The following is a 13,793-nucleotide window of genomic DNA, read 5'->3' on the forward strand; positions in this document are numbered from 1 at the left end:
AGCTACAGCGACCAGGGAGCCGTTGCCCGGCTGCTAATTGAACTTGTGCTTTTGAAGGGTAGACATTTTAACCGCAGGCATATTAGGGAGGATGCACATGTTTGTTCATTCAAGAGATAATAGACATGAGGTTCATGTTGTCGCAGCAGTAATGTGTCCTCCAGATCATCTCGAGAGCACGTCCTGTTTTGCTTGCTGCCTGTATACGTCTTTGCGTTCACATTTATTGTCCTTTAGCAAGGCAGAGCAGTTGGAAAAGTAGGCCAAGAGGAGGAGCAGAGGGGTTACTGCTGAGGAATCAAAGCATTGTTTTGTCTTTTTGTTCTCAATACCACCCATAGACGTCATTCTGCATGGAGAAAGGGGGAATCTGAATGTGGAAGTGCAGCACAAGAATGTAAATGAAACACCGGCTCAGCCCTCAGCATCGACACGTGGATGTGGTTAAGGTGCTGGTGTCCCAGCGTGCGCTGCGTCTGGGAAGAGTCAGGATGACATATCTTTTTGTCTCGGGGGGGCCAGGTTTGAGCATGTATGGGAGCCGTGCCAGGTTGTCGTCAGCACTTTTAGGAGGCGTGTACACAAAAACATGAAACACACATGCCACCTCGTTGCCCTTCGGACGGTGGTCTCGTTGCAGCAGGAGCAAAGCTGCTCTGCAGAATCAAAGGTATACCGCACGGATCGGCCATCGGCCAAATAAATTGGCTCATTGAATGTTCTCTGGGAACCTGGCACAGTGCCCCATACATATCGCATCCAATTTTGGATGACCTGTTTGCTCTAAAAATAGAGGAAGCTTTTATTCCAGTCTCTCCTCCAGAGTGCTCCAAGATAACTTTGAGGGGGTGTCTCATGAGCAGGCGCTTCGGCCAGAGAGGCGACTTGAGAGCTTATAGAAGAGCCTCATGAATCCAAGCTGGATCTCGCTGAAGCAGTGATTGAGATGTACTAACCCTGCTCAGCAAGCCTCGCTGGCAAAGACTGCACAAAGTACATCCCCTGGGCCTCACAGACCACATCAGCCTCCTTCATTTCTTTTGAAGAATGTATGCTCACCTGCTTAGACCTCCATTTTTGCCACTCCAGTGATTTTAGGGATTGATTGAGACCTGGTGTTTGAGATTTGAAGAGGATAATCTGCACCCACCCATCCATCCATCCATCCATCCATCCATCCGTACCAAGAGTTCATATGGAGATCGGATGACAGATTTTGAGTGTGGGCTGCACTTTGTACAGTTCTACATTTGAAGGCCATGGGGATAATAATATGCCACTGATATTCTTGGAGTATCACATCAGTTTGTTTCAAACTTTTTCTTGTTTTGTTAAAGTTTAATTCAATCGGCTGTATTCATTTAGACATCATGACACATGAACGGGACATCTACGAAGCTACAGCTAGCCGCCGGTAGCTCTGAGCATGTTGATAAAACTAGCTTATATGCAGCTTTAATTAGCAGCTAGCTTATATACAGCTTAATCAGCCACTAGCATATATACAGTTTAATTAATCACTAGCTTATTTGCAGTTTTAATAACCATTAGCTTATGCAGCTCTATTAACCACTCATACAATACACACAGTACACGCTAGGGCCAGGGAGAAGCAGGAGGGAGACTACGGATTTAACTGCGCCACAAGGAACAGGCCGCCATCTTCAGATAGATAAGGAAGGAACAATAGACAGTGAGATACAGGGACAACGCCCTAGCAGTCTCCCCTCTCTACACTTTTCCCAGGTCCTCTCTCCTTCAACATCTCACACACACTGACAGAAGAAACGCCTTCTGGGAGGGGCCAATGTGAACGGACGTTCAGGCCTCCACCCAGGTGTCATACACGTACAAACGTGCCACGCCTGCATCTTTGAATTTAACCAATGGGCTTCCACAAGGAGTAACTATATGAATTATCACGCTGCTGTGTTGAAGCGTTCTTATGGCAGATCTCAAATGCGAGTGAAGCCTTATTAACCCATGCATGTTTGATTGCTGGGCTGAATAACTCTGTTGATAAATAAACTATTGCTTTTGATACAACTATACGCCTCTTGAGAGCTTCTGTTTCATTCTTAAATCCGCTCTAAGTGTGAAAGATAGCTTTATTTTCACAAGAAATTGGTGGAGGATGCGGGCAACTTGATACAGAGCAAATCGGGTTGGAATGTTAACAGACCTCTCTATCTGTGATTTCAGAAATAAAATGCGAGTCTCCCCTGAGGCTGGGAGCCCTGGTATTTGCCACCAGGTCGTGCCTGCAGTTCGGGGGACAGTCTGATAGTGCCGGCACAACAAACAAGGTGAGCAGAAGCCTATTTAACTGAATTCTGCATATTGTATTTATAGACATGATCCAAATTTTATCGGACTGACCGAACTGTGAGTATGGCATAGTCATAGAGTACTGGTAAAGAATAATCACACTGCGGCGGAGTTATTCAGCCCAGCCATTTGGGGGGTCTGTACACATGCGTGAATGAGTCCAGCAGAAAACGTAAAATAAAGACGAAAAATTGCGCTCCTGTGACAGCGTAGATGTGAGGTGATGTGAGCCGTGTCACGCGCCTATTCTGTCGCGGTCACGCGCTTCGCACTAAGCACTCAAATTCATGTCACAAATGGCGTAATTTTTAACGAAATTTATAAGACGTTTTGGGCTACGAAGAAATTGTATAACATGACGGGGATATATGTATATGTCATTGATAAACTGTATTGAGAAAATTTACTGTGGAATTCCCGTATTGAGACCATCGAGTCCCCGGACATTAAATCGTGTGTGGCGTTCAGTGTAAAATAGTATTATCTCTGCTTAGAGTAAGCTTGACGAAGTTTTTGGACGAGAGCACAGACTTTAAGTTTATCGGTGTGTCGTTGATAACGGACGAAATTAAAGAAAGTAGCCATAAGCGAACAGGGCCAGCAGAGTCCTACGCTACTTAAAGTGTGTTAAATTGTGTTGTTGATGTACTGCGCTGATGGTGAAGTGGTTAATATAACGGTCTTCCACACGGTAGGCCCGGGTTCGATCCCTGGCTGTAACTTGTATTTTACAATACGCAGCGGCCGGTGAAGTGGTTAATATAACGGTCTTCCACACGGTAGGCCCTGGTTCGATCCCTGGCTGTAACTTGTATTTTACAATACGCAGCGGCCGTTGTGATGTATTAAAAGTAGCGCTGTTTTGTTTTGTGTGTAGGATAGGGAAAGAATTCATTATTATTTGACTGTATTTGTTTGCTGAAAAAGCAGTTTGTCATTTGTGTCGTGGTCAAGAGGCCAGCGATGCCACAGTCGGTTTGCTGAGTTTGAGTAAATAGAAATTGCTGTTGAAATACGCTGATGTGAATGTAATGTGTCTGGAGACTGCAAAAACGCCATTTCCTAAAGGGACCACGTTCGTCCATGTTGTACACTGTAAAACGAAGATCCATTCAGAGGTTTGTGTACCAGTATTGCAGAAGTGGCCGTGTATGGGTTTGCATGCAGCATAAATGTCAATTATAGCACAAGAAGTCGCCATTTCCTTAGGGACCGTGTTCGCACAAGGCGTACACTGTAAACAATAAGGTCAATAGACCTTTCCTGTCGAGGTCTGTGTGCGATTATTTGTGGAATCACGGCTGTGTATGGTCGATTGAGTGTTTTGTTTGAATGAGAGTGAATGTTTGGAGCGTACATGTAAGAGAGAGAGAGACAGCTGAGAGCTGGAGTCGAGTTCACATGTTCGTGTGCTTCTCAGAGATTGACGGTCAGTTGAGCAGAAAAAACACGCATGACACACAGGCGTTGCAATCACACACAAACATAAAAAACACTAGAATAGACTGAGAGACAGCTGAGGGTTAATATACGTGTTAGTTTTATTGGAATAGTTACAGAGACTACAGATTTATTGGAAAATTGTGTTCCATAGGGACCGTCAGCAAAGTTAAAAGCGGAAAACAGAGCAGGCACTCATTCAGTCAGACAGACGCTGAGAAAATAAGGGAGGAAAAAGCATTCCTGATAACAAAACAGGTGTAGCCGTTGGGAGTGTATCGGCTCCAAGGACAGAGAGCTGAAGAAAATTATAATGGGGGGGGGGTTATGGGCATACTTGTTGCCTTACTGATCTGAGAAATTCGAAACCACGTATCATACACACCAGCTCCTATCTAATTCAACTGCCCCTCTTCCCTCTCCATCCCCGAATCAGACACACACCCGAACTAGACAAAGCACCCCACCAGCTTCTGATCCAGACGATTCAGAAGATAGAGACCTAAAACATCGAGTTACAGCCATTGAATGAGTAATTCCAAAAACATAGAAGTTCACACCTAGCAGGGGTGAAAAGGGGGATTTGTAAATAAAATATATTCATACACTGTTAAATAATATGCGCTGTACTTGTAAAGCTTATATTGCGGAGTTGTGAGGTCACTGTAAGTAGGTCAAAAACGCCGAATGGGGCATTCCGTCACCCGTTCGTACGATAGGAACAGATACAGTGGCCCTGAAAGTAATGCTTGCTTAAACAACCAGATTAGGGCAGAAACTGCCATCTTAAAGTAGGAGAAGAGTTTTCTTTTTTATCTATTCACACAGAGACTTCGAAATAAGTTTAGAACTGTACTGATTTCGTTCTCTTCACCTTAAGTGTTAATAATAAAGTGGATCAACATTTCACACACACTGACGTTCCAGAGAAGGCAGGGTTCGGACGTGAGCCAGTGTGAAGGAAGCTGTCCAGAGCTCCATCAGGCCATTTGAATTGAACGGCACAAGAAAAGTTGGGAGAAGCTTTGGCTCCCTCTGTTGGTACTTCACGAACTGAGAAAAAAAAAGAAAAAAAAAAAAAGAACATTTGACAGGAGTTTTGGCTCTTTCTGTGGCCACTTCAGGAACTGCAACAAGAATAGTGGACAGGAGCTTTGGCTCCATCTGGTGGGCATTTGGGAATACTGAATCCAAACGTTTTATATTGCATATTAGTGAAGACAGTGCAGACATGGCAGGCAAAGAACACACTTATGATAAACACAGAGCAGCAGTAGGAGGATCAGATGTGGAGCTCAAAGCATGGCAAGTGTCACTAATGAAGAGACAGCTGGCAGAGCTTGACGTGGCTCAAAAGACTGCTAAAGACAAAAAGAAGCAGGCAGGAGGAACTTTCTACTGCTACAACTGTGGAAAGCCAGGTCACTACTCACGAGACTGCCGCTCGCGTGGTCAGCAACAACAACAAGGCCCACCACGTGGAAGAAGAGGAAATTACCAGAGAGGGAGAGGCAATCAGGATCCAAGAAGCCAGAATCAAGCTGAACAGCGATATCAGCAGTCACCTGCCTGGCAACAACAGAGACACTGCTGCAACTATTAGCCTCAAAAGAAAACCAAGGTCCAAACATGTAGGAGACAAGTCACTTTCCTGGGTCGCACTCTCTCATCAAGCGCCTAGCTGTAAGCACAGGCCCACAGCCCACAGCCCACAGAGAAAGCATCCTTCATCATGACAGACCTAGCATCGTGGGACATATGCTGTCATTCCTGGGTCTAACAGGCTACTCTCGTAGTCACATTCCTGACTACGCGGACCTCACCACCTGTCTCAGAAGCCTGCTTAAGGAACCAGGAACTAGAAACACCTCAGCCCCACTAGTTTGGACACAAGAAACAGAAGATGCGTTCACCACTCTCAAGCAGACTCTGGCACATGCATCGGCACTTCAAGCTCCAGACTATTCACTCCCTTTCCACCTAGATGTTTCTGAACAAAAAGGAGGGATGGTAAATGCAGTTTTGTATCAGAAAAAAGGGGGAGAAAGAGAGGTACTCATGTATCACTCATCAAAGCTGGACCCAGTTGAAGTTGGCCAATCCACCTGTACAAGACACATGGCGGCAATTGCAAAGGCGATCGAGAAAACATCCCACATTATCATGTGCCACCCTCTGAAAATCCACACACATCATGGGGTGGCTGCATTCCTCCTAAGCAAAGAATTCACGTTCGGAGCTGCAAGAAAATCGAAAATTCAAAAAAGAATGCACAAGAGCACATATTGTCTATGAAACAGGAGGAATCAATATGGCGTCATCACTACAACAGGGAGATCAACCACACAGCTGCAAAGCAAGGGCAATCATTGAAAACAAACTAAGGCCAGACTTAGGAAATACACCAATCCTAGGAGCAGAAATGTGGTTATACACGGACGGATGTTGTTACAAAGGAGATGAAGGAAACACAGCAGCCTATGCTGTGGTGAGACAATCCGAAGATATGGAACACTCAATAGTAGCATCAGGTATCCTACCTCAACCAGCATCAGCGCAACTGGCAGAAGTCGAAGCGCTCATACAAGCCTTGATAATAGCAGAAGGAAAATCAGTAAACATCTTCACAGATTCGGCTTACGCACATGGAGCAGCTCACGTTGATGGGCCCATGTGGCGAAGAAGAGGATTCACGACATCAATGGACGCACCCATCAAACACAAGAAGGAAATCATGGCACTGGTGGAAGCTATGAGCCTACCAAACAGAGTGGCAATCATGAAATGCAAAGGACATGATGGTAAAGCAAGGACCAGAATAAGTGTGGGAAACGACATGGCAGATGAAGCTGCTAAAGAAGAAGGAGGATACAGACGAAAACAGATGGTTCTGAAAACAGCCATACAAGAACCAGAAATCACTGAAGAAACACTGATTGACATACAGAAGAAGGCTGGACCATACGAATGGTCCGAATGGCAAAGAAGAGGAGCAACAAAAGGAGAAAGTGGTCTTTGGAGATCCCATGATGGCAGAGTGGTAGCACCAGCAGAATTGTGTGTCTCACTGATACCAGAGGCACATGGACCAACGCATGAAGGAAAGAAAGGAACATTACAAAGGATGCAAGCACTGTGGTGGCACCCACACATGGAAAGTATGGTGTCCCTCTTCTGCGACGAATGCACCACCTGTGGGGATCACAATGTGAAGAAACCGTACAAAACACCTATGGGCTCTTATCCTGTACCATCAGCCTGCTTCCAGGACATCAGCATAGACTTCACTGACATGGGACATGAAAACAGAGTACAAGGAAAAAGGTACATCTTGGTAATGGTGGACAGATTCTCAAAGTGGGTGGAGGCAATCCCAACTAAAAGAGAAGACGCACAGACAGTAATAAAGTGGCTGCAAACAGAACTGATACCTCGCTATGGTGTTCCTAGATGCATAAGGTCCGATAATGGTTCACATTTCAGTAATAAGCATTTGCAGGAAGTGGAAGCCAGACTAGGAATCAGACATAGGTATGGATCAGTGTATCATCCACAGTCACAAGGTTTGGTAGAAAGGGCAAATCAGACGCTAAAATCAAAAATAGCGAAGACATGTGCAGCATCAAAGCTGACATGGGTTGAAGCTTTACCACTAGCTCTAATGGCAATGAGGAGCGCACAAGGAAATGAGACACATCTTTCACCACATGAGTTAATGACAGGGAGGCAAATGCCTGGTCCTCCAAGAGACGGTAGTCATATTCCTGCCCTAGATGTGCAGCAAGTAGAAATGAAAGCATATATGACTGCATTAATCATTCTCACGGAGGCTCTCTCCAAACAGGTCCAGCGAACCAGTGCAGCTGACCAGGAAGAGGTAAAAAATCTCATCCGAGTGGGTGACTGGGTCAGGGTCAAAGTTCATAAGAGAAAGTGGACTGACCCCAGGTGGACAGGGCCGTACGAAGTGAAGGAGGTTACTTCACACTCGGTCCAAGTCATAGGTAAAGCAGGAGCACCTTGGCACCACCTGTCACATTGTGCCCCAGCACCTGAGCCGTCCAGACCTCTAGCAGAGGTCCGAGGTGATCTGACGCAAAATGCAGGGTAATTTGTTTTGTAATTTGTAATTTGACTTTTCAGCAACCCCAACAGGTGATCCAATTAGCTACAGGACATGGAAACAACAATGTTTGGTTAAATTGGATTGTTGATAATGCTATAAAAAACAAAATGAGTGGCTGTGTAGCTTGTGCTGCAGCTAGACCAGCTATGTTCACCGAACCAGCACCACTATATCCTGAATCTGACCCAACAGGATACGCGTGCATGACAAATATGACTAAAATGGCTACTCCACCAAATTGCACGACTCTGGCATCCATATTTCCACCGATTGACAACCAAACTGCAGTAGGTTATTTCAAAGCTTACAAAGGACTAGGATCCAGATATGTCTGTTACCATTTCACCAACGATAGAGCTCAAACCAACCTAGGCAGAGTGCCAGAAGACTGGTGCAACATGACACGACCAGGCTCAGAGATAGGTTCTTGGGCTAGGGGAGGGCTATTCTACTACTGTGGGGGTCTGCGCTTATTCTCTAACATACCAGCATCTACAATGGGAGTGTGTGCTATGGTGAGGCTAGCAATGCCACTTACCTTAGTGGGAGACAAAATACTACAGGAGCAAAACAAAGTACAAAGCCTGACCCAACGCAGACGCAGACATATCTTAGCAAAAAAGAGCAGCTGGAACTGAGTTCAGTCTGGACAAAGGTCCAACCTACATAGATGCAATCGGAGTGCCCAGAGGAGTGCCTAATGAATACAAATTGGTAGACCAAATTGCAGCAGGTTTTGAGAGTATCGTGAGTATAATTCCATGGATAACAGTGAATAAAAATGTTAATCGTATCAATTATGTCCATTACAATGTTCTTCGTTTGGCTAATCATACTAGGGATGCAATAGAGGGTCTGGCTGAGCAGCTGGCCCCAACTTCTTTGATTTCTATGCAAAACAGAATGGCTTTGGACATGTTGCTTGCTGAAAAAGGGGGTGTTTGCTCAATGTTTGGAGACCTGTGTTGCACTATCATCCCCAACAACACTGCGCCGGACGGTTCAGTCACAAAAGCACTGAATAGTCTGAAGGCACTGTCAAAAGAAATGCAGGAAGCATCAGGTGTAAACAATCCATTTGGAGATTGGATGGAAAACATGTTTGGCAAAATGGAAGCACCTGATCTTGTCAATAGCAGTGTCAGCGGGAGTGTTCGTTGCAATACTGGTGTCATGTGGATGTTGTATAATACCCTGTATTCGTTCTTTGGTTGGCCGTCTTATCACCACTGCCCTCTCCAAGGAACCACCATCACCCCCTCCTTATGGAGCTTACCCAGTATGGGAAGAGCAGACCAGCCTGGTAGGGTCAGGTGAGGCAGAGCCAGACACAAGCGTGTGAACAGGGTAGGAAGGTTAAGAAAGTGACGTCCTTCAGACGTCAAGAGAGGGATTTGTTGATAAAACTAGCTTATATGCAGCTTTAATTAGCAGCTAGCTTATATACAGCTTAATCAGCCACTAGCATATATACAGTTTAATTAATCACTAGCTTATTTGCAGTTTTAATAACCATTAGCTTATGCAGCTCTATTAACCACTCATACAATACACACAGTACACGCTAGGGCCAGGGAGAAGCAGGAGGGAGACTACGGATTTAACTGCGCCACAAGGAACAGGCCGCCATCTTCAGATAGATAAGGAAGGAACAATAGACAGTGAGATACAGGGACAACGCCCTAGCAGTCTCCCCTCTCTACACTTTTCCCAGGTCCTCTCTCCTTCAACATCTCTCACACACTGACAGAAGAAACGCCTTCTGGGAGGGGCCAATGTGAACGGACGTTCAGGCCTCCACCCAGGTGTCATACACGTACAAACGTGCCACGCCTGCATCTTTGAATTTAACCAATGGGCTTCCACAAGGAGTAACTATATGAATTATCACGCTGCTGTGTTGAAGCGTTCTTATGGCAGATCTCAAATGCGAGTGAAGCCTTATTAACCCATGCATGTTTGATTGCTGGGCTGAATAACTCTGTTGATAAATAAACTATTGCTTTTGATACAACTATACGCCTCTTGAGAGCTTCTGTTTCATTCTTAAATCCGCTCTAAGTGTGAAAGATAGCTTTATTTTCACAACAAGCACCAATGATGAAAACGGGGAAACGACTAGCTTGGCTCTGTCGAAAAAACACATTTCACCTCCATTATATCTTCTTTGTTTACTCTGTGCAAAACCCAAAATATACAGAAGGGCATTCTCTTGACTTGTATAACAGGATCTATGTCATCCTGTCTTTAAGGATGCATTTATATTTGGTGAAGCCGGCCTCAGCGGTCAGTCCCACAATCAGCAGGAACGTAGATGCTGCATTCTTTTGTGTCACCGTATGCTAATTAGAATGATACATAGCCATGCTGTTATATTCGTTCAACAGGAAATGGGGCTTATTTGTTTTATTTTATGCTAGACCATTTCAATATAACTTGCATCGTGACGCGTGTGCTTTCTGTTCTAGCCTTCACTTGAACTGGCACAGTTTCAGTCGGTCACATTGAATTCTCACGAGACAAAACTCCACTTTTCTCTTATTTCTGGAACCTTGCACCAAGTTATCAGTTGCATCTGAATATAGCAACATATGTTCGTACTTTCCCTGTTTTTAATCTTTAATAGCATTGAGATCATTGCAATTATTTGTTGTTGACTCCATTGGTTTGTATTCAGTTGCTTAGCTGTGGTCTGCTGTTGTTATGCTGGAGCATCCGTTTTCACAGCAGGTTTCCAGCTAAAGTAGATTAATTACGGCTTGAAATGTTAAAATGTTTCACCCTTCACAGAGCCTCAATGTTCATTGTCTTACTTTAATAATCCTGAACTCTGTCTCATAATTCTAGCCTTCTATTGATTCCTACTAGACACATTACTTTACTCCCTCCTGTCTTCCCATTGCATTCATAGCGCGCTGACTGTAACACCTTTGGCTCATATTCATGAGACATGGTGATGTGGATTGAAACAATGACCTTTTGTTGCCAAGCAACCATATAACTTCCTCAGCAGTGGCTGATCATCATGAGATACTGCACTCTGGGTTGTTGTCAGGCCACCACCGGAGGGTTTGACAAAGTTGACCTTATACATGTAGATATTTTCAAAAACTACTATGAATATTGAATGCAAATATTCAGCACCACAGTGTTGTGCTTCAACCACACAAGTGCACCTGGTGCTTTCACTCGTCAGTATACACACTGAACATAGGAACGCGTCGTGTTTGATTGCATTGTGTTTTCCGGCTGTCGTGTTCACCTCCTCCGCTGCACTACAGCACATATTGTAATGAGCTGTCATGGTGTTGTCACGGTGTTGTCTCCTGTGTTTCCAGTCTCATTTCCTTGTCGCCTGAGTGTTGAGCTGCAGCTCGTGATCATTAGCAGACAACAAAGTGTTGGCCCTGCAGTCAGATGTCTCCTGAGGTTATTGAAGCATCTCTTCACAGATGCAATCTGTAAATAACAATGGACAGGCAAGGGGATCAATAGTACACCCCCAGAGCAGTGGTGATATGAAGAGTATGATCACAGACGAGACATGATTGTGCCCTTTTGGTATGTAGAGATGAAGAGAGATCACATCCACTGGAATAAAAGTAGTGTGGGGCTAGCCTGTGTTGCCTCGGGTTTAATTGTAAGTAATGAAAAGCAATTTGTCCGAGAAGAAATCGAGGACTGTGATGCCCTGAGATTTAGATTTAGACGCCTGCGACTAATGGAACCATCTATTGCTGCATAGTTCATGGAGGATGCTACGGGACACGAGTGGACATTACTGTGCGCTCTCCAGCTGCTGATGTGAGAAAAAGCCAGAGAACAAAATTTATTTGGATTTCCAACATGAGCAGAATACGAAAGGTCATTTGGTCCTAACTTGACAAAATACTTGGAAACATGCTTGTGGGGAAATATGTCCAGTCATTTTTCAGTGCTTTGACGGCAAAGTATTAAACAACCAAACACACTGTATATATTTCATAGGCATTCCAACACTGCATTTAGAAAAGTGTTTAATATCGAGTCTGTACTATGATGAATAGTTGTGTTTGTTTTGAGATGTCTATGGAGGCCATGGAGGAAAAGAATGTGTGCATGAATGGAAAATTCTGGTGCAGAGTCATCTTATTTATATAAAGAAATTGATTAATTGACATGTTCTGGCTTAAATGAAAAGTCAATGTGCAGGTTTTTTTCCCCTCTTGGATGAAGCGCAGCAGCCAAAACAGAACAGAACAGAAATGTATCAAAGCCACTCTATTTAATCAACACTTTCTAAACTGTCTTGGACACTCATTTTGTTCCAGATGGCAGCTGATTATGCAGCTGTACCATTGCAGCTATTTTATTTTCTTGAGAGTCGAAGTAAATCAGGCTTTGCTTTCATCAATTTCCAATCCATAGCCCCGGTTCATAGTAAACGTAAAGGTCCAAGAGTCATAAATATTACAACCACCCAGAAAGCTAGGTTTAGCTTGATGCTTCCACATGTGCAGTATATTTTCTGCAACAGTCGTTCCTCTCCTATCCTGTGGACTGAGGGTTTGATCACTGTTTCTGTGTTTTCTTTGTCCTTTAGAGAAAGAACATCCACCTGCTGCTCAATGTGTTTTTGCTGGCAGCCTGCGGAGCCGTCCTGTTGGCCGGCCGCTTCTACTGGATGGGTAACAAACCCCCCAACTTCTCCAACTCTGACAACCCGGCAGCCGACTCACCCTCTCTCCTCACCAGGACGCTAACCTTTTCCTACCTGCCCGCCGCCAACTCGTGGCTTCTCCTTTGCCCGAACACGCTCAGCTTCGATTGGTCAATGGACGCCCTGCCTTTGATCAGGAGCCTTGCCGATTGGAGGAACATTCACACTGTCGTCTTCTACCTTGGGTTGCTCTCGCTGGCTGGGTTCAGCCTGTGGACGCACCAGGCGGCTAAAGGCAAGGAGACCAATGGCAAAGCGCATCATTACACCAATGGCAGGAATGGGAACAGCAATGGGCACAGTTACCAACATAACAATCAAGAACATTTGAACAATTCCCACACAGACGCTCACATTAACAGTGCCCAGAATGGTACCAAAAAGCACTACGAGAGCAGGACTCCACTGCCCACCACTGAAAATGTCGTGGTGTTCTCGCTGGGCCTGTTGGCTATCCCTTTCCTCCCTGCCACAAACTTGTTTTTCTATGTGGGGTTTGTGATAGCAGAGAGAGTACTGTACATCCCCAGCATGGGCTTTTGCTTGCTGGTGGCGGTGGGGATGAGGTCGCTGTACGTCCGTCTGCGACGCAGGTCCTCCAGGGCGCTGTTGGTGTACTGCAGCGCTACCGTCGTCCTTCTTTTCGGTGTCAAAACTGTGTTGAGGAACCGGGACTGGCAGAACGAGGAGATGCTCTACAAGTCTGGGATTTATGTCAATCCTGCTAAAGGTAAGGAGGCCCTTTCATTCAAATCAGCACACACGAAGGTGCAACCGCTCTCGCATGTGCACGTACACACTTTTATGCACTTTTATACACATTCCAGCACCAAAAAAACCCTCTTTCACCCAACACATTTCGTTGAATAGTGAGCGAGCTCTTAGGCACAGTTTTGAATTTGATAATGTGTGCTGCTGTCGCTCTACTACTGCCGCCCTGAATAATTCAAAGGCAAGCTGCTTCAAAAATGTCTTCTCTTCGTGACTCAGCCTTACCACCGAATATACAAGGGCTCACAAGGCAGTGCCTAAAAAGCCAAATGAGACTGGAGCACTACTCGAGGCTTCTTCCTTGATTTTACTTTTCCAAGGCCTACAACAGAGTTGTACCTCTTTATCATACAGCTTCTTATACCCAGCATGTGATCTGTTTAATGACGAAATGACCCGTCTCTTATTGGCACCTGTAACAGAGGAGGA

At 45.0% G+C, this 13,793-nt stretch overlaps 1 protein-coding gene across 3 annotated transcripts in view; it reads left to right on the forward strand.

Moving 5' to 3' along the window:
* The window catches only part of LOC306782164 (protein O-mannosyl-transferase TMTC2-like), a 106,075-nt gene that overhangs the window by 62,644 nt on the left and 29,638 nt on the right, over positions 1–13,793 (forward strand). For all 3 annotated transcript variants that reach the window (XR_013772255.1, XM_079275395.1, XM_079275396.1), the window contains exon 3: positions 12,477–13,323. Coding sequence is in view for 2 of the 3 variants with exons in the window: in XM_079275395.1 (XP_079131521.1) it covers positions 12,477–13,323 (847 nt within the window). In the remaining variant the exon portion in view is untranslated. The remainder of the gene's footprint in view (positions 1–12,476; positions 13,324–13,793) is intronic.

This window comes from Melanostigma gelatinosum (assembly GCF_949748355.1).
Source record: "Melanostigma gelatinosum genome assembly, chromosome: 1".
Classification (NCBI taxonomy): domain Eukaryota; kingdom Metazoa; phylum Chordata; class Actinopteri; order Perciformes; family Zoarcidae; genus Melanostigma; species Melanostigma gelatinosum.